At 46.3% G+C, this 23,807-nt stretch overlaps 1 protein-coding gene across 1 annotated transcript in view; it reads left to right on the top strand.

Moving 5' to 3' along the window:
- Positions 1-23,807, top strand: part of Adam19 (ADAM metallopeptidase domain 19) — an 87,944-nt gene that overhangs the window by 47,384 nt on the left and 16,753 nt on the right. Inside the window, exons 6-13 of the mRNA XM_055610710.1 lie at positions 6,511-6,703; positions 7,403-7,468; positions 11,986-12,057; positions 15,675-15,841; positions 17,439-17,523; positions 19,142-19,281; positions 21,005-21,182; positions 22,535-22,624. Of these exons, the coding sequence (XP_055466685.1) occupies positions 6,511-6,703; positions 7,403-7,468; positions 11,986-12,057; positions 15,675-15,841; positions 17,439-17,523; positions 19,142-19,281; positions 21,005-21,182; positions 22,535-22,624 (991 nt within the window). The remainder of the gene's footprint in view (positions 1-6,510; positions 6,704-7,402; positions 7,469-11,985; positions 12,058-15,674; positions 15,842-17,438; positions 17,524-19,141; positions 19,282-21,004; positions 21,183-22,534; positions 22,625-23,807) is intronic.

Raw genomic sequence — 23,807 nt, 5'->3', positions numbered from 1 at the left:
GACTGGGTGGTGGTGCATGCCTTTAATCCCAGCATTTGGGAGGCAGAAGCAAGCGATTGTTTGTGAGTTCCAGGCAGCCTGCTCTACAAAAAAAAAAGCTCCAGGGTCCAGAGCTGCTACACACAGCAACCCTGTCTTGAAAAACTAAAAACTTAGAAGAAGAAGAAGAAGAGGAAGAAGAAGAAGAAGAAGAAGAAGAAGAAGAAGAAGAAGAAGAAGAAGAAGAAGAAGAAGAAGAAGAATCATTTACCCCCCTGGGCTACCAGAAGGAACAGAGTGAGAAGAAAGGTGTGTGTGTGTGTTTGGGGTGAATCCTCCCCTGAAAGCTGTGCCTTCCTTTTGCAAGCCTCATAATAAACCTCACCGTTGGGAGGTCTTATGTGGAGTAAGCCCTCAGATGGCAGCACCATCGTGCTGTGACAAGTTTAGATTCTAGATGCAGATGGTTCCTGGTTTAAAAGCTGGCAGCTGAGCCCAGGGAGATAGCTCAGTTGGTAAATAACTTATCGCACAAGTGAGGTGAGCTGAGTTCAGTTCCTAGGACCCGCTCCTGTAAAAGCTGGGAAAGATGGTGCAGGCTTGGAACCCCAGTGCTGGGGAGATGCAAGAGGATCTCTGGGGCTTGCTAGCCAGCCAGCCTCACTTAGGTGGTGACCACCAGGCCATTGAGGCTTAGCCTTAAGGAAACAGGGTGGACATTATGCTCCCCACATGCACACATACCCACCTGCCAACAAACAGTCCTTAAAAAAAAAATACTTCATTATTATTGTGTGTGTGGATGTATGTAGGTGTGTATGTGCAGATGTGTGCATGATTGTGGGGAAAGGCATGTGCGCCACAGTGAGCATGTTAAGGTCAAAGAACAGCTTCAGGTAGTCTCTTCTCCCCTTCTATCATAACATGGGTTCCAGGGATCGAACCCAGGATCGTATGTCTAAACCTGTTTAGCCATTTCCCTGGCCCCATCTGGTGCTGACACACTCCCGAAATCTCAGTTTTCTGCCTTATAATATAAGAGCAGTGATAATGATGTATTTGGGGACAGCAAGATCTTTGGTTGGGTCATTGCATCCACACGGGCTGGAACAGCCCCTCACCTGGCTGGTGTTCTGCAGACATGCCTAACGGCTCCCCAACAAAATCCTTTGTACATCATCTGTATAGTGTGCTTCTATCTCTGCTACCTTTCTTGGAGAAAATTCCCTGGCTGACAGTGAGCATTGCCTACTTACTTTAGAGCAGTGGATCTCAACCTTCCTTTCGAGACAGGGTTTCTCTGTGTAGCCTTGGCTGTTCTAGAACTCACTCTGTAGACCAGGCTCGCACTCACAAAGATCTGCCTGCCTCTCCCTTCCGAGTGCTGGGATTAAAGGCTCCTTCCTAATGCTGTGGCCCTTTATTACAGTTCCTTACATTGTGATGACCCCCTAACCATAAAATTAATTCATTGCTACTTTGTAACTATAATTTCGCTACAGTTCTGAATTGTGAAGAAAATACCTGATATGCAAACGGCGGTGACCCACAGGCTGAGAACCGCTGCTGTACACTATTAACATGGCTGCCCTGTGAGAGGCTGGTATAGGAGACAGCAGAGCCAGGATTCTAATCCAGGGTGGCTCCTTCCTGAACCTATATTCTCTGCCTGTTGTCTGTCCCAGCAGGAACTCATTGCCATACACAGGTCTCCTTTCTGTGCCTCCTTGAAGATCCCTGCGTGCAGATTGGGAGAGTGGTGGGGAGAAGGAGCCCAGGGCTGCCTCTTCTTAGACTCTCTGCTGACGTAGGGGGGGTGGATGGGCAGCTGTGAGTTTAATGGGCAGAGTCTCTGGGAACGGCACCTTTCTCAAGTCTTGAGATTTGATTGAGCCCTTCAGTGATTTGTGGGTTAAGCAGGCATGAACCACTTGCATCCTGACTGGCTGCCCTGCCTGGGTTCCTCTATATGATCTTATTTGATGATTTATATTTCTTGTTCTCTTAATGATGAGGAATAGGTTGGAGAGTAGCATCCTGGCCCTTTGCCTCCTGGGTTCCCTGTCCCCACCTCTGAGCTCTCTGTCTCTGCCAGAGCTAACATTTAGCAGATTGAATGAGCCTTAGCTTTTAGCATAAATTCTGGTTGAGTGTGCAGGGGAAGGAGTCAAAGGGACTTGCGGAGAAGCCCCCAGAACCTCATTCTCAGAAAGTCCCCACTGATAAAGCTGAGGCCTACTGTAAAGAGCTAGGTTTGTGCCACTTCTTTTCCATCTCCATGTGATCCCAGAGGGGAGGCTCCCTGGTCCCCGGGACTGGGTTGAGTCTCCAAGAGCTATAGTGAGGGGATGAAGGGAAGGGGCCACCAAAGTCTGTGCTGGAAGGGAAAACTTCAGTATCCCAAGCTTGAATTTTTCAGACTGCCTACTTGAGACAATTGCTCAAGTTACCACAGAAACACAGGCAAGAACATGGGCTCCTGACTGATGTTCCTGTGGGACTTAGCGTAGACACGTGGGCCTGCAGATCCTGAGTCTCCTGGGATAGCCTGGGAACTTCTGTAGATTAGTGGATAGCTTGGAAACTCTGGTCCTGGGATTTCTGAGCACAGGTTTTGACCTTTGTTGTTGTAAATAAAAATGGCTGTTGGGCTATCGGATAATTATTATTAGCCCTAAGATTATCATGGTGGTATTATCTAACCCGCCATCACAAATAATGAGACGCAGACACCTTTTAGATTTTATACTTGCCTTATTTACTTTGGGCAGGGCAGATATTTCACCTACGCTGTCTCAATGTCCTCACCATCCATCTCCCAGACCCCATCCAATGACATCCACCTTAATCCTCCTCATATGAAACATCTTCCATCCATAATCTCATAAATACTTGCTTTTATTTTTCATCTGGGCTTTTCCATGCCATTATTGGAGTCCTTTCTCCTCACCCACGTGGTTTCTTCTCTGCACTATCCCATCGTGTTATCCTTTTTCCTCCTCTCTTCCTGTCTGTCTGACTGTGGTGATTTTTCTCTTGAACCCAAAAACCTTAGCCATGGCTACCCCATTCAGCCCTGCCTGGATATAGGCCATTCAATCAACCAATCAGGTATGTCCTAGGCAAGGATCGGTGTAACCAGATCTTGAGGGCCGGTAACACATATCAGGTCAACGTCCAATAGACCTTACGAGTAGAGGCAGCTGCACAGAGCCTACGGGAGCTGACTGTCCATTAAAACCTTGACTCCAGGCAAAAGCTTCTGATTCCAGTCTCTCTGAGCCTCAGTTTCCTCATTGATTAAGTGAGTTCTGTGATTTTGCCAGCCTCACAGTGTGGGGTGGAAATGAAAAGAGAGTAACCTCTGCACTCTGTGTGGCATGTGGTTAGTTAGCTGTCAGCACATACAGTGTCTGAGGATGAGGGAGCTCGAACACCTCCTCTGTCATCTCCCAGCTGCATACTGGCTGGACTCACTTGAGAGAGTCCCTGTCACCATCACCTATAGCCGTATGCTCATGGGACACATCTTTCTGGTCTTTCTGAACCATGGTCCAGGACTATTATGAAAGACAGTAAAAAGTCAGAGATCTGGGGTATGGAACCAGAACTCGAGGCTCACCCCTGTTTTAACCCTTTACTACTTGTGTGAATCTGGGCTGGTCAGTTAATTTTGAACGTAAGTTTTCCTGTTAGTACCATGGAAAAAATATTTGTAAGGACCAGCAAAGTTGGTATGAGAAATAAAATGCTTATCAGCTTGGTGCCTGGTCCATTAAAAAGCTCAATGATTTATAGCCTCCATGGTGATTATTATCCACCCTGCTGCCAATTCCCAGTTGACCTGTGACCTGTCTGGCCAAGGGCTTGTTCATATCACACCAACTGTGCCTTGTGGCTCTGTTCGGCCTTTCACAGATTTCTGTGGGGGACTGTCCACTGACTGGGTGTGATATTGGCGCACACAGGATCACCAGCTGATTTATGAGCCAACCCATTATGTGGCCAGTATTGTAGCCATGAAAGGAAGCTGGGGCTGTGGGGGAGGCCTGGCCAGCTGAGATGAGAAGATAGCCTGGGAACAGGATGCCCAGGTTGCCCTGGTCTCTGCTCTTTCCTGTGTGGAGTGGGGAAGTGACTGCGATCCCTGCTCTTTGCCCTCCACCCTAGCTGTGAAGGGAACGCCTTAGGTGTCTCTCACCAGAGGCCAGGTGGCCGCTGCTGTGTCAGCCAGGAGGCAGCCAGGAGGCAGCCAGGAAGCTGGCAGTTTTCCTGGTACTGGAATGAGGTCAGCGAGGGATGGGGTCAGGAAAGGTCTATTGCCCACCAGAGTCTGTGATGTCTGTCCTGAGAGCGTCACGGGCCCTCACTAAAGGTCAAAACCTGGGTGGGCTTCCCAAGAGAACAGTGGTGGATGGAGGCTGAGTGGTCCAAGAGAGAAGCCCTGCCAATCATGGTGCCAGAGGTGGAGTCAAGGATGCCTTTGGTTTGGAATGAGAACCTGAGTGACATGCTTTCAGGGTCCTGGGCATTCGTCCTGGGCTCATCTTTGCCAGAGTCTGGGGCCTATTGCCTGGCTGTCTTGCTTATCTCTCTGTCTGAAAGGTGGCAGTTTGGAGAGTGGGGCAGAAGGACATACCACATTTACTCGTGACCACCGTTGAGCATGCCAGCAACACTAGTCACAACCTGATGGGTCTGACCAGAGCAGGATACCCGTACCCTGGGAGATAAGATGAAAGAGGAGGTATTTGGCTCCCTTCCATCCTTAGACACAGCTTACTGAGAGACAGTTGACCGCGTGACCCACAGTTTGCAGACCTTGCTCTCTTTTCATCCCTCTATCACAGTGTAAGGTTGGCACATCGTAGATCTCGGTAGACGAGGTCACGGGGAGCTGCCCTGTGGACATCTTCCACCTCCGTTGACAGTCATGAAGCCGTGGGCAGTGAGCGCTCGAGTCAAGATAGCCCTAGAGACTTTATGAGTACAGCAATCTAAGCAGCATCACGGAGACTACTCCCAAGCTCAGACTCTGTTCTTCACCAGGGCAGACACCTTGGCTCGCTCATGTCGCCATCCTCAGCAACTGCCATGACTTCAGATGCATAAGAATGGCTGTCTTATGCCAACCATGCATGCAGTTGTTTCCCTGTGCTTATGTATCCCACTTCCACAGATTCAACCAACTGTGAAGTATTTTGGGGGAAAAAAAAGTTTTCTTGAGCAGAGATATATTTTTTCTCATTATTCCCTAAACAATAAGATATATGTAACATGTCTCAGCATTTTAAAAGGTAGATTATCTATCTATCTATCTATCTATCTATCTATCTATCTATCTATCTATCGTGTGCGTACCTGAGTGTATGTTTGTGCTCCATGTGTGCACAGTGTCTGTAGAGGCTATGGGATTCCCTGGATGTGGAGTTAGGCAGTTTGTGAGCTGTCTGATGTGGCCGCTAGGATCAAACCTAGATTTTCTGAAAGAGAAGCAAGTGCTCTTAACTGCTGGGCCATCTCTCCAGCCTCGGTATTTAGTTGGTTGGTTTGGAATGAAAACCTATCGAAGGGTTTCTCTGTGTAGCCCTGGCTGTCCTGGAACTCACTCTGTAGACCGAGCAGGAGTTGAACTCACAGAGGTCCTCCTGCCTCTGCCTCCTGCTTGTTGGGATGTGAAGCATGCGCCACCATGCCCAGCTCAGTATTTACATTTTATTTGGTGTTATCAGCAATCTAGAGCAGACTATTTTATATATGTCTGGAGTGTCTGCGATTTTTTTTTGTTTCCTGGGGAGTGTGGACTCAATTCCCTGTGGATACCAACAACAAGAATTATGTGTGTTTATATGATATCTAGAACACAGTTAAATCTCTGTGAGTGAAGGAACCATGTTACTCAGCCGATAACTTTGAGTTCAGTACTGGATGAAAGAGTGTCATATTTGCTTAGTTGTGGATGTCACTATAAGGATAGCCGCCTCATCAGTTGGTGGGTAGGAATGCTGGCTGTTAAGCACCACTTACCTTTCAGGCACAAGGACACTTCTCTTTCCCTTAATCACTCAAGAGCCCTGATGAGTTAGTATTTTTATTTTTAGGGATAAGGGGATTGAGGCTTAGAGTGTCATGAGATGTTTCATGAGGAGCGAGTGACCGTTGCTAAATCGAGAGCCTGGCTCCCTCACCTGCAGGAGAGTGGGCTTCCTCTCATCACTGTGCTACCTTTTCTGTGTCTATAAAGTTTTAACCTGTGACTGTCTTGCATCATGCTTGCTTTGGAGGCCCTTAGGAGTCCCAGCCTAAAGCTCCACAATGGACTTAGGGAGGTGTAAGTTCTCCGAGTTCCTGGGCCCTGTTTGCTTCATCCACAGTGTATTTCTCTATATAGAGTCTGAGCTTGCATCAGGCCTTCACAGAGGGGCTCATGGCCCATTGTAAAGTGAAGAACCATCGAGCATAGGAATCTACACAAGGGACTTTTCCAGAACCATGAGCACTGACCAGAGATTCCGTTTCTCTTACCCACAGAGGACTGATTATAGTGAGCAGTAACCTCAGCTACATCATCGAGCCCGTCCCTAGCAACGACAGCCAGCACCGCATCTACAGAGCTGAACATCTCAAGCTGCCCCCAGGGAACTGTGGGTTCGAACACTCCAGGCCCACCTCTAAGGACTGGGCCCTTCAGTTTACACATCAGACCAAAAAGCAACCTCGCAGAGTGAGTTTTTAGGTTCCCATCGGAGCTGGCAGACTGGACTGAGCTTGTCTGTTTGTGTACTCTTACTTTGGTTCCAGGAGTATTTCTAAATTGAGGGAGGAGAATGGGTAAGAGAAAGGAAAAAGCCTTTCTCTTTCTTTCTCTCTCTCTCTTTCTTTCCTTCCTTCCTTCCTTCCTTCCTTCCTTCCTTCCTTCCTTCCTTCCTCTCTCACTCTCTCTTAGGATTGTTGAGTGAGATACCTTCATACGAGAACCACTGTTTGTATTTAAAATACTATAAGATACCAATTTAAAAAACTGTGTAAGGCTTAAAAAAAAAAAAGGTCTACTTCCCCTCTTGGAATAGCCACCTCATCTGATATATGTTTTTTGTTCACACGGAAAACGGAGGTCTGTGGTCTCACGCTTATTTGGGAACTGAGCTGTCGGCATGTTCCCTCGTGGGATGGCCTTGCTATTGCCTTTACTAGCCAGTTTGGCTTTTTTGTTTTGTTTGAGAATAAAGGGTTCTATCCCAAGGCCCGTAAAGGTCTCCAGCAATAACCAGTTGCAGATGGAGGTGGTGGGTTGCAGCCAGGACTGTCCCTAATACATACATTTAAAAGAAGTAAGAAGGTCACAGCTTATTAACCAGCATGGTTTCCCAGCAGCCCTTTGGAATGAGTCTACTGCACTGACCTGTTTCTGTCCCTTCCTTAGATGAAACGGGAAGATTTACACTCTATGAAGTATGTGGAGCTTTACCTGGTAGCTGATTACTCAGAGGTAAGGGGTCAGTGATGGATTTCAGCAGAAAAACTCTCTTGAAAGCATCTGTCCAGCCTTCCAGCCGCTTTTGGGAAATATGGGCACATTCATCTCTTTTCTAGTTTATCATATAAATTTGATCTTAAATCAAACCAAGGGCTCTTCTAACCATTTTAAATAACCAGGAAAAAAAAAAAAAAACAACAACAAAAAGCCATGGAAAGCCTCTCCTAGGGTGGACAAACAAACACAGGAGTTCCTCAAATGGGATCTCACAGGCCTACAGTTATGATATATATATATATATATATATATATATATATATATATATATATATATGTGAGACAGTTTCACGAAGCTCAGACTGGACTCAAATTCACTATTTGTTTTTTGTTGTTTTTTTTTTTTTTTTGAGACAGGGTTTCTCTGTGTAGCCTTGGCTATTCTGGACTCACTTTGTAGACCAGGCTAGTCTCAAACTCATAGGGATTCACCTGCCTCTGCCTCCCAGAGTGCTGGGATTATAGGCGTGGGCCACCACACACTGCTCCACCTGTGATTCCTTAGAGAATCTTTCAGACTTCTGTTTTACAAAGGCAGCAAGTGCCTTCAGCATCTAGTCAGATACCATTTTCTCATATGCGTATTTATTTTTATAACTATGTTGGTGCTCCCCAAATGTCCCCAGAGCAGCAGCATATGAGGCATATTGAACCCCACATTGTCAGGATGGGGTCCCACCATCCACTTTTTAATAAGACATTGGAGTAGTTTTTTGGTGCATAAAAGATGAGTTTGGGAGTCCTGACCTAAAAGAGAGGGTAGCTCCTTAGTTCATATTGCTCAAATTGGACAGACCTTAAGATTTCACCAACACCCACCCACCTGGCTCAATCATTTGGTTCACTTTGTTGGAAGACTTCCTGATTTCTCTATGATGTATCAGCACAGTGCTCCGAATCAGGACGTGGCCCTGAGCCAGTTTTGGTGTTTGCAGCAGAGGCACAAAACCGTTGTGGTTCTTGAGCATGATAGCCCCCAAAATGGGCCGTTGGTGATGCTCAGCGCACACACAGAGGCTCTGAGGTAGTGCGGACTTGGTAGAACGCCCCTCTGACGTGGTGATGCTGAAGATGGCAGGTCGCCTGTGAAGAAAGCTGAAATGGAGAATTATCCTGGAGTGGAGGAGTTCTGGTTTCTTCTGGCAGCCCTCCATACACCCACCTCCTGCATTTGCATTAACCGGATGTTACCTTCAGGTCCCACACCATGCAGCGATACAACCACAGCCGAGCACACTTTCCCGTGCCCCGGCTGAACACTGAGCTGAAGCTTCCTGTTCTCCTCGAAGGTGCACAGCATGTATCAGGGGCAATGCCAGGTGGGGAGAGAGTTCAAGCCCAGGTTTGAGAGCTTGTTTTGAGTTCCAGAGGCAGGAAGAGAAGGCCCTTGAACTCCTTAAAGACAGGAGGACTGGGCAGAGGAGTGGGGGTGAAGGGCTTTCTAGGGAGGAAACATTGTGTCCTCTTTCAGGAGAGTTTAACCTTTTAACTAACGTTGGCATTGTTTTTCCTTGCTGGGGACGGGTGGGTTCTAGGGTTTTTGTTTTCTCTCTGCAGACTGACGTGTAGATGCCGGAGTAATAATGAAGGTTGGTTTCAAGGGCAGCCAGGCTCCCCACTCAGCCCTGCCCCACCCACCACTTTTACCCCTCTGTACTGGGAGAAAGCCAAACCCCCTCCTCCTGGATAGTTCTCCATTTAAGCTTCGCATCCAGTGTTGTCTGATACAAAGGTCTTTGACCATTATTCCGAAGCCACAGGATCCATTGAGCAGTTAACAGGTCCTGGAACCTCCGTACATTCAGGCACCTGGAAACCCCACTGCTCTAGTCAAAAGGAGGAGTATTACTCCTTTTGCCTAGTGGGTCCTTGATACAGGGTTTTAAAAGCCACTTCATGCAAGTCTCCAGCAGGCACAGAAGAGGAGGCGGGTGGAGATGCAGAAAGGTCCGCCTCCTCACATCTAGATTCACAGCAAGCCAGGGAGGAAAAGTCTCTGCTAAAGATGCCTCCTTGACTGTTGCAGAGGGTTGTGCCTTAAGCACCAGGAGCATAGGCGTCTGCACTCCTTTTCCTACAGGGCTGTGGCGTACACTTCCTGGTAGGTGAATGGATTTCCTGGTCCTCAGGGTCATGAACATCCCTCAGCTGTAGGCTTCTCATGATTCGTGTCGGGGTTGCAACCCAGAATCGGCAGGCAGGAATGTATTCTTGGCAGTTGGTCTGCTAGTACAGGGAGATGAATGAAGGGAAGGATGAGGTAGTTGTGATTTGCAACCTACTGCTGAAACATGGCAGCCCTTTCTGGGCTCTGAACTCAGGGCAGCCAGCGGGCTCTCTGAGTGGGAAAGCAAGTCCTGGGAAGTGAGGCTGTGGAATTGCACTCTAGAGAGCTGTCACAGTTAAGGTGAGCAAGCTGTGGCTCTCTGCTTGGGCGTAGTTAGGAGCTTCGGGGATGGTCCATTCCATAGGTGAAGTGGAGAAGAGAGCTGCTTGGGTGGTTCTGGGCATATTCACTCATTCATTAAGAGAACTAAAACGTAAGGGGAGCAAAGAGGTTCATGTTGGAGGAGGAGAAAGAACAGCTCTAGGCATAGATCTGTAAAGGACTTTGACAGAACCAGCAGGATGTGAAGGAACTGGGAAAGGCTGACATTCTGTGCAATAATTCCAGTGTCACCCCAGAAAGTGTAACATCGAGACGCAGTTTTCGTAAGACCACGAGTTGGAAACTATAGCCCGTGGCCCTGTGAACCCACCATACAATTCTATGAATAGTATCCTGGAGTGAGCCACATGCTTTGGTTCATGGTATCCTGGAAGCTTCTAAGCCACCAAGAAAAAATGGGTAGTCGTGGTCCACAGCCATGTGGTCTACCAAGCCTAAGAATGTTTACTCTGTGGTGCTTTGCAGAATAAGCTTACCAACTCTGGCTTCAGAATCTTCTGGAAAGCATGATACATTGCCTCAACGATGGTGGCCTTATTGGGCCTCACTGTTTGAGGATGGGATTAATGTATTTGGAAGCCTGAAATCTCATCCCAGGGCTGTAATAAATATTTACTGAGTGAATGGAAATACTCTGCCACAGGGCTAGTTTAGAAGTCGGGCGGTCTTCATAATGGAAATGTCTAGATTAAACACTTTGCAAAGGTCTGTGCAACAGCGTTCTAGCATTTAACTCTGTAGGAGGTAAGGGTAGCAGTGGGGTTCTTTTCTGGCGAGTGAGTGATGGCGCCAAAGAAGTCAAAGAATGTTCCAGAATCTATAAGAGAAGGAAATGGTGCCCTTCTCCGTACTAGAGCTGGGACTCAGCTTCTGCCAAACAAATATTTCAGGGCGTTTTTTGTTTTGTTTTGTTTTGTTTTGGCTGTTTCTTCTTTTGTTGGGTATCCTGGTGGATCAGGAGGGAGGAAACATAGGATGGCCCAAAATTGAACACACATAGTACATACTTAACAGTAAATCCACTAGGTGCCCAGATTCTATGTAAAAATGGCAGCAGACAGGGCACGTTCATCATTTGGCACACAGGAAGTTTACAAGTCTAAAAATCCTGACGATTTTTCCTACTTCATCATTGAAGGTGAAAGAGGTCTCCACCTTCTGTACTTTGCAGACAGAAATGGCAAACACAAGCTCTCCTCATGGGACTCTACACAGACCCATTCTAATCAAGGACAGCACAAGTCTTCTCTCCTGTGCTTGATTAGCAATGTCTGACTTCACAACGATGAAGTCTCAGAACCTTTCTCACTACAGAAGGCCCTGCCAGTTGGAATCACGTGGGAGGCAAAACCTGTTTGCTGCTGCCACATGGTCCCATTGGCAGCACACTCTATGTGACATTTGCATGGCCATCCTCTGCAGTTATTTCGTACAAGTTCCCAGTGGGTTTCTTAGCTCTTTTTAAATTTTGTACTTCTTAAGTTGAGGGTTTACCATGTTAGTTATTTCTGCCTCTCCCACCATTGTAGCTGAAGCTCCTGTGGTCTGGGATCAAGATTGGTATGCCCTTTTTGTGCTAATCGGTAGAGTAATTCAGCAACCATTAGACAGACTGGTGATAACTGATCACATTCAGGAGAGCCTTGGAAGATGTGTGACAGTGGCTTCCTATTGGGTTGATGAGCAAAGCAAAGAGACCTGTCTCTCTTCTGACAAACCAGTGAGTTAGCCAGAGGCACTGTAATTTAAACGACAGGAAAAGAAACTACTTGAAGGGCTGGAAGAAGATCCCTGGGTCTGCTCTGTTTGCTGCCCGGAGCTGGGAGATGGAGGTATCAGGTGGACTCTCAGTCAGGTCCTCCCCTCGGTGAGCTGTGGGAAGGGCTATTGCCTAAAAATGACTGCACACCAAAGACAGACGAGAGTAAGAGCATATTCAGTTAGAAGAAATGGGGCCCCAGAAAGGCCCTTGGGTGAGAGCTGAATTCAGGAGGGTCTCACCTGGTTCTGTTTGTCCCATTTAGTTTCAGAAGAATCGGCGTGACCAGGATGCCACCAAACACAAGCTCATGGAGATCGCCAACTACGTTGATAAGGTGAGACCAGGTGTGTGCTTTCTGGGGGAGGTTGCAGCACCTCAGATGGTCTGCAGGACAGGAGGCCGCGTGTACCTGAGCTCTTGCTGCTGAACTGGGCACTTCTGGCTGGTCCTTGAAGGAATGCACTGTGCCATAGATGCTGGGGAGTGGAGCATGACAAAACCCTGAGCTGTGAACCAGAAGCAAGTAATTCAGCTTCTTGGGTTGTGTTTTGTTTTCTTGTTGGTTTGCGTGAGTTTCTGGGGGCTTTGTTTCACTCTGTTTTAATTTATAAAGCACAAGCATTGGCTTACGTCAGTGTCTTTCAGTTATTTTTATAGCTTTCTGAGGAATCCCTTTTTAAAAATGAGATCTTGTGCCCCTACCCTTGTAAAAGTCACATGGAAGCAGTTGGCTGTAAATAGAAGTACCCACAGCTCTGTGGGTCCCTCTGACCTTTGTCACATCTGAAGTGGCTCTTGAGGAATATTGGGCAAGGAAGAGCTCGATTCAAGAAAGATTTGAGGTTGTGTTTAAGGGTTCCTTCCAGGTGAAAGCCCAGTGATTCTTTGATTTAGGAGGCATGGGATTGAAGTGGGTTGGGATCAGAAGATGGATGTATAACCTTTAAAGGTCTGTCTGGAGCTGATGTATTAAACTGTCTGAGGATCTCCTCTTCTATCTAAGAAGAATGCAAAAAGAAAATGGCTACGTTTCCTTAGTCAGGGTCATTTAAAACATGCCCTTAGGAAATTCGCAGAGGTTTGAGGTGCACTAAATGGAAGTATTCTATGTGGAAGCAGGTTCCAGCGAAAACCGATGAGAAGCTATTTTGCAGTGGCAGCTCCTCTCTCCACAGGCTAGCAGTGTGGGCTTTAAAACATAAGCTTTGTCTGGCGTGGTGTCTGTTCACACTGCAAGCCTGGAAGGGATAACTGCTGAGGTGATGGATGTAGGAGGCCCAGGGCGGAATGCTCTTCGGAGGCTGTGGATATGTGTGCTGCTGCGACATCACAGCATGCCTGGCATCCACAGAAGCTCCAAGAGGGCCCTGGGTCCCCTGGAACTGTAGTCAAAGATGGTTGTGAGCTGCCAGATGTGAGTGCTGGTAACTGAACACAGGGTCCTTCTTTGGTTGGTGGTTCAGTCTCTGTGAGCCCCTGTGGGCCCAGGTTAGTTGATTCTGTAGGTTTTCTAGACAGAGTCCCTTGAATGGAAAACATGTAGCCTCTCATGAGAACAAGGAAAAGAGACACTGAAGAACTGAAGAAAAGACGCTATTCACTATGTCGTCACAGAAGAAGTGGAAGCCAGGGCATCAGACCAGGAATTACGGTTTAGAAGAATAAGTATAATAAGAGATGAAACACTTCAGTATTTAGATATCCATATTGCTTTGCTTTTAACTCCATATATAACCTCCCCCCCACCCACTTTGGGCCTCGCTTTCTTCATTTGTTAAGTAAGAAGACTGAACATAAGTCTTTTGTGTGTCACCAATATCACTTTTGCAATTTGTACAGAGAATTTTGTTAGTATTTTCTTAATTGGAATATTACATTTGTTTTGTTTTTTTGTTGGCATGCCTTAGTCACATATCTCCTTTTGGGGCTTGGAGTAGGGGCAGTATTAATGATTAAACCTAAGGCCTCATGCTTGCAAGGCAAGTACTCTGCCGTTGCCCTGCTGTCTCAGCCCTTGGGTCTCATGTCTGTTTCTCCGAGACTCTGATAACCATTTCAGGACACTGTTAGAACTTTAAAGACTTAACTCTTGGCCTGCTAGAGGATGGTGGATCTTAGCTCTTGGGCTGGAGAGATGACTCAGCTGTTAACGAATAGAGTTTTTAAACTTTCAAGCTGGGCAGTGGTGACGCACACCTTTAATCCCAGCACTGGAGAGGCAGAGGCAGGTGGTTCTCTGAGTTTGAGACCAGCCTGGTCTGCAAAGTGAGTTCCAGGACAGCCAGGCCTATACAAAGAAACCCTGTCTCAAAAAAAAAAAAAAAAAAAAAAAAAACCAATAAAGAAGTATAAAAAATTTAAAAAAATTAAACTTTTGTGGCTTAAAATGCAAATTTAATTGCTGTGAAGGCACTAGATGGAAAGTCTTCAGCCTTCCCCCTCTCCGGTGGTCCTCAACAGCTGTGGAAACAGATCATTGGCAAGTAATGGGTGAAAGTCAAACACCGGCCTTTCCTAGAGGGAAGGATTCTAGAGACACAGTAGCCTCCTGTCTCCAGCTCCTAGCTCTCTCAGCAATAGAATCTCAGGGATCCTGTAACCAAACCCTCAACCTCTAGGAAAATGTGTTTTCCCTGGGGGAATGCAGGAAGCTGATCCTCCTGCCACCTGTGTATCAGCTATTGTCCTGGAGGCCAGGGAGGTGGAGGGCTTGGCTGGCTGGGGTTAGGGATTTTCCTCCTGCACTGGTTGATTAGAAGACGCTGATGAAAAATGGAAACGGTATGTTAGTAAACACATTAAAAAAAAAAAAAAGCAACAGATGTGGAAGGAAAAGAAAACAGACACAGACCAAAGGTGTTGGTGGAAGCCTTGTGGAAACCTTGCAGGATGGTCCGTTCTTTGAAGCCTCTTACTTCCCTTGAGCACATGAGGTCCACCATTCCCAGTGGAGTGAGGCCCATCGGCTCCTCTGAAACTTGCTGAGCCAGCTGCTTGGACTGAACATTTTGGAACTAAAACTGGAAGGAGTAAATGCATTTGCTGAATCAGGGGCCCAATCCACAGTATTCTGCCTTAACTATAAGAAAAGCCAAGTTGACTTCCTTAAAAAGCTGCTTAGGGAAGCAAATTCAGATGCCTTGGGGTTTTTCTGTCATGATTGATGTGGTGAAGATAGAACTGCAGCTCATCTAGGCTGCAGTGAAGGATCTGAGTGTGTGTGTTTAGTATGTTATTATATACATATTGTAGGATCCCAGCTCTTTAGCAACACATGGTCACAAAGGCCCTGAGGGCATGATCTGGGTCATCCCGGCTCTGGCGTCTTCCTGCTGAGATTTTGGGCAAACTTCTTAACATCTTTTAAGCCTCAGTACTTGACCTGGTCCTGAAAAGTGCTTGAGAAACACTGAAGCCCCAGTTATTATTTTGAACTGGGAAGGAACTCACTATTTTTAGATTGAAGTGAGATCACCCAGTGTGTAAAGCACCAGCCCACCGGTGACTTTCAAAAACAAAACAACAACAATAATAATTTAAAAAAGCTCTCATGAACAGAAAGGCCACAGAAGGATAGAGTACTTCAATCTAACAATGTGAAAAATAAATGGAGGAGGACATTCAACATTGACCTTTGGGCTTCGTGTGTACATGTGCACACACAGGACATTTACATATAGCACACAGTCACTGACACGCTAGCTAGCATCAAGGTCAGATCTAGCAAAGAACCCCTTGATAGTTGGGGTACCACTCCCTCTACTTCTTTTTCTTCTCACCCCTGTTTTCAAAGCCAAGATACTGCAGTTTGACCACCAGGATGCATCTGTCTGAGCATCTCTCATTTCCTAGCTCCTGGAGCCAGTGACAGGGGAGCAACCAATCCATCCTCTGAACTCTGAGCTCTTAAGCTGGGTGGTGAGAGAAGCTGGCCTCTCTGTGTCTTTTCAGTTCTACCGATCCCTGAACATCCGGATCGCTCTTGTGGGCTTGGAAGTATGGACACACGGGGATAAGTGTGAAGTTTCCGAGAACCCGTACTCTACCCTTTGGTCCTTCCTTAGTTGGAGGCGCAAGCTGCTTGCCCAGAAGAGCCACGACAATGCGCAGCTGATCACGTAAGTTGCATCAGCTTTGGCTGCACAACCTCTGCCTGCCACCCAGGTGCTAAGTTCACCCTTTCCTTCCCCAGGGGTGAATGTCGGTTGTCAAGGCCTCCCCTGCTCCCTAGGCCAGATGATCAGGCATTTTCAGGCCCGGCACACATTGAGAAAAAATGCCAAACAGTCAAAGAATGATAATAGTCCTCTGACGTGTTTTCCACCCATGTGAGAAAATTAGCCTCGCCCGTAATCAGCTGAGCAGCTGAAGCGCTGGAGCGTGTATCAGGGGAGGGGGATGACTCTTGCTCACAGCTGACAGCCTGAAACAGACATTGTCCTAGCACATCTGCTGACCTCCCAACACAGGACGCAGGTGACAGGTCCTCGTGTCCTTCACGTGCTTCTCCAGGGTCAGGGTGGAAGACCTAAGGATGAACCTTGATGCTTGGTGAGAGGAAATACTGGCCAAGTACTGTGTTGGGTTCTCACCAGCCTCAAAGAGAAAAGAATACTGATGGAGTCCAGGGTGTGTGTGTGTGTGTGTGTGTGTGTGTGATGTGACAGCTCCTTAAGGGTGACTAGTATGTATTAGTGTTGGCCTTCCAGGGTGGTTTGAGGTGGTTACAACAAAAGGCACATAGATAATAAACTTGATTTTCCCCTTTCATAATAACTGGGATTTTCAATATTTACCTGTCCCTAAAACCTGGACTCTTGAGTGGTCACTAGAGGAGCTTCCACTCACTGAGAAAGTCTTTGTTTACTGAAAAAGTTGGCTTGAACTTTTGGGCGGAATTTTTTACAATAGAGCTTCCCCCAGAGCCAAGCCCAAGTTTGTAAAGTAACAAGTAGTGCTTCCTTGTAAAGTGGCAAGTACTGCTTCCTTCAGATTGAATCTCTGAAGCAAACGTTTACTAAACATCCATCCATTCCTACTCTGCTTGGGTTCAGCTGAGAGACAGATGCGTTAAACTGGGGTTAATCGAAGCTGGCTGTTGATAGAGTAGGGTCAGCATTGCAGAACTGAGGCGGAAACAGCTTTTCCCTGCACCCAGCTGCGGTTTGTGAGGCTCCCAAGGAGACACAGCTGTTTTCTTGGTCCTAGTGTGATGTGAGGATGAAGCATCAGCCCCCACAGCTGCTGTCCAGCATCCCCATTTTTTTGGCCCAAGACATGTGCCACCGATGGTAAGGCCTGAGCCCCCGACCACTGCCGGATGTGGATGTGGATGTGATTCACTTGGGCATCACAGCCTGTGCCACGCCCTTTCCCTGACCACTGCCTGTGCCCATTTTCTGTGAATCAGGAATAGGGCACAGCTTTTCAAGCCCTGCCTTCTTCCTTTCCTCTGGGCACATTATGAAGGGAAAGTGACCTTTCTTCTCTGCTACTGAGGGAGTAAGTGAGAGGATGTGAGGTGGGGTATCCTGAAAGCTGTCCAGTTGGCTGAGTTACCAGGCTTGTCTTCTTGGGAATAGTCTGGGAATGTCAATGGGGTCGATACACAGCTTGGTAGCCACTCACTCCTGTCCCAGGAGAACAGCTTCTCAGGCCCCACCTGAATCACGTGTGTGTGTGTGCGTGTGTGTGTATGTTTTCTTTTTCCTGCAGTGGCAGATCCTTCCAAGGCACCACCATTGGCCTGGCCCCCCTCATGGCCATGTGCTCTGTGTACCAGTCTGGAGGAGTGAGCATGGTGAGTCTCAGGCCATACAGTAGAGTTGCATAAGGGGACAGTGACTCCCAAGACAGAAGGGCGGTTTTGAAAAGCCAATTATAGCTGCAGAATTAAAAAAAAAAAAAAAAGCATTAAAAGGAGCAAATGTTTCAGATGAGATTACTAGGTCCTAAGGATGGAAGTATCCAGGGATAAATTTTCATTCATTGTAACTTATGCTGGTTTGTAAGCAGTTGTATAACTAGATCTCTAGCTCTCTTGTATATTATTCTACACCAGGGCCTGGAGAAGTAAGAACACAAACTGGGGGATGGGGAAGAACAGAGATGGAAGCCCAGGTTAGATATTGTATTGTGAAATAGATCCTGTCTCAAGAGTCACAGTTAGGAAATTGCTGTCTTTTGAAATTCTTACTTGGCGAGGAGAGTAGGTTTTTTTGTTTTGTTTGGTTGGTTATGTAGCTGTGGCTGGCCTGGAACTCACTGTGTAGACCAGGCTGGCCTCAGACTTGCTATCTAGCTAAAAAATGACTATGAAGTTCTGTTCTTTCTGATTCTATCTCTTGAGTGCTGAGATGACAAGTATTTGCTTACATACCAAGTCTGACATGGTTCTGGTATCAAACCCAAAGCTTCAGGCCTGCTGGGCAAGTGATTCTACTAGCTGAGCTATATCCCTACCCCATGACTTTGTGACTATTCATTTCTAACCTAGAGTGATCTAAAGGAAGCTCTCATTTGTTAGAAATTAAACAAGATAATAAAAGGAACACACATGTATTTAGTAAACACCTTGGTTTTTTTGAGATAGGCTCTCACTATAGAACATTGACTAGCCTGGAACTCACCATAAAAACCAGGCTGGGCAATAACAGACACTCTCCTGCCACTGCCTCCTGAGTGCTAGGATTAAAGGCATGCATCGCATTGCCTGCCTGGTATAAATACCCTTTTTGCTGCTTTTGTTCTTCTGTTTGGAGTTTTGGGATGGGTCTCACTACAGTGCCCAGGCTGGTCTCAAAATATCTGGGCTCAAATGGGCTCCTGTTTCAGTCTCTTGTTAGCTGGCACTATAGGTTTGCATCACTGTAACAGCTCTACTTATTCATTTTTTTTTAAAGTTTTCTGCTTTGATGATTAAGATCACACACTATACCAGGTTGTGTCTGGGGTGGCATTTTCTCATGGGGTATTCTCAGAAAACAGTGAGCCAAATGTACCTACTACTCAACTCAAGATGATGTTCAAGAAATACATCCACAGGTCATTCATGGTCTGCAACTCTGAAGAACTCAGGTCTTAAAGAACAGTCTTTGGAGCATTTAGTTTCCTAATGCTGACAGTGGCCTTAGATTTGTTAAGAGAGCAGTGGAGAGCCAGAATGCTCACTGTTACCGGAATCAATAGAGAGCTTGCAGGCTCAGGTAAGAAAAAGTCATGCAGGCCAGGGGTGATGGTGCACGTCCTTAGTCCCAGCAACTGGGAGTCGGAGATAGCTGGGTGTCTGAGTTTGAGGTCAGCCTGGTCTACTGAGTGAGTTCCAGGACAACCAGAGAAATCCTGTATGAGAGAGACACGGGGGGGGGTGTAAATCAGAAATAAAACCCTGACCTTAAATTGAACTCTCCTCTGAACAGGACCACTCTGAGAATGCCATCGGAGTAGCCTCCACCGTGGCCCATGAGATTGGCCACAACTTTGGCATGAGCCACGATTCTGCACACTGCTGTTCTGCCAGTGCAGCCGACGGTGGGTGCATCATGGCGGCCGCCACTGGGTGAGTCAACCGGAAGGGTAGCAGTGGGGAGAAGAGTGAGGCAAGAGGTACAGGGGCATTCTGACCCACACAGTCCTCCTAGATGGCCCCAATGAAACTTTTAAACTGTTTGTGAAGACAGCTTAAATGAAGTTTGGATAGAGAAGAAGTGGGCAGATGCGTGTGGGACACTAAATTCCTCAAAGCATGTTGGTGATGGTAGAACCCCAGATTGACTCACATTTTGTTAGTCCACCCTAGATTGACTCACTTTTTTATTATAGTTATAAAATTGGCTGTAAAATTGGCTTCTACATGTTTTGTTTGTTTTTGAGAGCACATCTGAGAGTGTCTTGCTCAGTCTAATCTTGAACTTGTAAATTTAAGCAACCCTCCCATCTTAGCTACCAAAATGTCTGGGGCTTTAAGTATGTGCTACCACACCCGTATGCTCCGTTCTTCACAAAGCTCTGATGAAGACCTTATTTTGATCAGGACCACAATCCTTGGTCCTTCCTCTTTGGTTTACCGAATAAGAGGAGGAGGAAGCCATCCACCTGATTCCTCAGGGAATCCATGAAGCAAGGCTGCTGAGTCTCCAGAAGTTACAAGGATTTTCTAAACCAGAGCTTTTGAAAGAGGAAAGCTTATCTTCTTATGTCTCAACACATACATCATGACGTTCTTCAAAACTGAAGGCACTCCCTGGAAGGCTTGTGATAGAATCCTTATTACATTCCTTCCTTCCAAGGCTCTATTGTTTGCTTATGCTTCCTAGAGAATGGTGTTTCAATGCAGCTTTCTTGTTTGTAGCGCTAGTGTTTGCTCACCACTTCTTGACTACTGTGACACCAGAAGGATGATGGTGACATGTAGGTTACAAGTTCAAGGGCATATTCAAATTGATTTGAGTTCATGGTTAAGCCCACCCCTTTCTCTGCCAATCCCAACAGAGTATCTATAGACAAATAGCTGACAGTTCCTACACACTCCTATGATGAATTTAATTTGTGAAGTACACAGTGAGGAGTTAAAAACACTAACTCAAAATCAACTAGAACATTTAAAACAGTGATGATAACAAAAGTTAATTCACACTTAGGATTTGTCCATTTCTGGAAGTTTCTATTTGATATTTTCAGATCACTCCTGACTATAGGTAACCAAAACCATGGCTAGCAAAGCTGCAGATAAGGGACCAGCTTCACTTTTGGTTCTTTTCCACAGTAGCAGGCGACTGTGGAGCTTCTGTACAGACTGTTGTGACAAAGACCACACGTTTGTGTGGTGGTTGGTGGAGTTGGTTATCTGGAGAACAAAGATCAGTCCTTTAGCCCATGAGTAAATTAAACCCATGGTCTCAGGTTTTCTGGCCCCGTTTTTCATCATAAAAAAATAAATACCCATCTGGCATTGAGTCGGCTGGTGTTCTGTCTAGCTCTCAGTCTGGAAACCTGTCTTTAATGTACTTCTAACCCTTTACCTCAGCTCCCTCACGCAAAGGAGAGAAATTGCTGTTCTGTTTCTCAACTGTCATTTTCATTTTTAATAAGGAAAATGTAACCATGCAGCCTGCTCATCGTCTCATGGTTCAGGATAAAAGAACTCTAAGTTCATGCATTGGTGGCTGTCCTGGCGAGGCAGAGAGCGTGCGTAGGGTTTTTCTTTGGAGTGGAGTTAGCCTCCTGGGTGGCAGGACAGCAGGCTTGTTTGGTGTGCTAATGCCTACCTTGTTCTCTGCCAGGCACCCCTTCCCCAAAGTCTTCAGCTGGTGCAACAGGAGGGAGCTGGACAGGTATCTGCAGTCAGGAGGTGGCATGTGCCTCTCCAACATGCCAGATACTAGGACGCTGTATGGAGGCCGGAGGTGTGGCAACGGGTACCTGGAAGATGGCGAAGAATGTGACTGCGGGGAAGAGGAGGTATGTAGCAGGACCATGCTAGAGGGAGGGAAGGCTCCGCATCACCTTCAGAGCTTCAGGACTTTGAAAGGACAACGTGGCACACAATTTCCTAGCTGCCGGCATTTCTTACACGACTACCAAAGACCCCCTTGTGTATGATGTAGACAGCGAGTCTGCCAGGTGCACCGTTTCTGTGGCCTCTGCAGCTGTGGTCAGCACAGTCATATCCAGAATCGGGGTGGAGCCCTTATGAGCAACTGCTCTTGCCACAGACCCCGGTCCCAGGCACGTAGGTCCCCTCCTCCGCAGAGGAGCCCCTGATGGCGACTTTGGCCCTCCAGCTGCACTGATTTTACTCTTGAGGCCACACAGCTGGGTGAGCTCATAAACATGAGCCTGGTGGGGAACCTTGAGAGAACAAGCTGTTTATCCCGGAGGAGGGAAGACTGGGAGGGAGTGTTGGAAGTGCTATCCAGAGCGGGAAGGGCCGCCGAGGAAGGAGAAGCAGAACTCTTTGTGGACAGGCCTTTCCTCCTTCCGAGCTTCAGAACGAGTATGGAGAGCACACACCCCAGCTCTGGTCATTTTTATCAAAAACATGTTTTTCTGGGAAAAAAAGCAGAACTATATTGTTTCGTGTCTATTTTCTGAAGGATGAGAAAGAGTATGTTAACCCATGCCTGACAGCTGGCGAACCGCAAGTAATGTGTATAGTGCGAGGCTAAGGCGGCAGTGTAATCTATGTGGAGATGGTTTTGGTTTGGTCTGTTCTACCTTTATTTAGCGTGCGTGTGTGTGTGTGTGTGTGCATGTGTGTGAGAGGGTCGAGTGTGGGTGTGGGTCAGAGGATAACCTCAGAGAGTTTTCCCTTCCTCTCCTTTCGGCACGTGGAACCGAACTCAGGCTCAGGTTGTCAGGCTTGGAAGCAATTGCCTTGGAAGCAACTGAGCCATCTTCTGACCTTCTTTTTAAACTCTAACCCTATAACTTTCAGAATAAATGAACTAGTGAAAGACCGAGAACCATGAACCAAAGGCCAGGGTCAGCCCTGGCCCTTCAGCAGGGGGAGTTCTGCTAGGAACAATGTGGATGTTAGGATTTCGCAAGTCTGACCACACAATTACATTATATTACCCAGAATCACCACATAGTCTCATCGCCAAGGATGATGCACCCGTGTCTTTTCTTTAACGGCCAATACCCATTACCTTAATAAAGAGCTGCCAAGTGATGTTCCCATGAGGCATTCTAGGGTGCAGAAAGCAGGGCATGCCAGGCAGGCCGGCGATGGAGGTGACAAGGGCGCCCCCTGCTGGGCCCTGACTCTTGCCCTGCTGCTGCCAGTCCAAAGCTACCTGTTGCCTTTGCAGGAATGTACTAACCCTTGCTGCAATGCCTCCAACTGCACTCTGAAGGAAGGGGCCGAGTGTGCCCATGGGTCCTGCTGTCACCAGTGTAAGGTGAGTGTCCTTCTCCCCCTGCCTCAGGCTTTGGGATGACAGCTGAGTGCGCAAGGGCTGGGTTTCAGCCTGCATCCAAAGTTCTAGACACAGGGCTGGGGAGGGGGCCCGGGAAGAACCTGTGCTTCCGCGCTCACGGCTCTGGATTCAGCCCCAGCACTGGGAGAAAGGGAATGTAAGAGGGTGTGTGTGTGTGTGTGTGTGTGTGTGTGTGTGTGTGTGTTAGATTTTTGAAACAGAATATCTCTTTAACTAAACCAACTGTTTTTCCATCCTGTGCCTCATTGTGTTCAAATCACCCCATATATCTATATCTATATCCCCTATATAAGATATATATCAATAAAATATATGTACATGTATATATGTATGTATGCACACATACATGTATATATTATCTTATATATGATTTATTATCAGTAAGTATTTGCTGTATATACCTATTTATGTACATATATATATATTTATGTACATATATATATATATATATATTTTTTTTTTTAAGACAAGATCTCACTAAATTGCTCAGGGTGACCTTGAACTTACCAGGCCTAGTGAGGCTTCATTTTTATTTGGACACATGAAAAAGAAAGCTATGATTCTGACTGACATCAATGGCCATTTGCTAGATGACAAGCACTATGCTGGGAGTTTTTAATGGAGGTTATCTGACTCAGTCGTCACAAAAGCCCCATGGGAGACATAGTACTGTCTTGATCTTCAGGTGAAGAGACTGGAGTCCTCAATTGATGGATGATATATTCTAGATTCTATCAGGACCCGGAACTGGCTCTCCATGACTCTGGAGTACACATTGCTAACATCAACATGGGAAATAATTGATTACTTTTATTGATCATATAGTACTGAACTTGAGAACTTTTTACATCTAAATTTGATAATTCAGGGAGTCTTAAAATAAAAAAAAATTAACAGATTCAGTGATAAAATCTGACCAAAATAGATATCAGACTAATTATATAATCTTTATTTAAAAATTATAGGGTGTACATATTTTTATTTTATCATAATATATTAATATTTTTGGTTATAAAGCTTATCTTAGGCCTTGTTGGAGGTTATATAATACACATATAGTGGCATATATATATATATATATATATATATATATATATACCAATTTTATTCATACAGATTTGTATATATACATTGTTAGATACAC

This window comes from Psammomys obesus, unplaced genomic scaffold, assembly GCF_907164565.1.
Source record: "Psammomys obesus unplaced genomic scaffold, mPsaObe1.curated_primary_1811, whole genome shotgun sequence".
Taxonomy (NCBI): domain Eukaryota; kingdom Metazoa; phylum Chordata; class Mammalia; order Rodentia; family Muridae; genus Psammomys; species Psammomys obesus.
The sequence above is the reverse complement of the archived record's forward strand: the minus strand, read 5'-3'. Positions and strand labels throughout refer to the sequence as shown.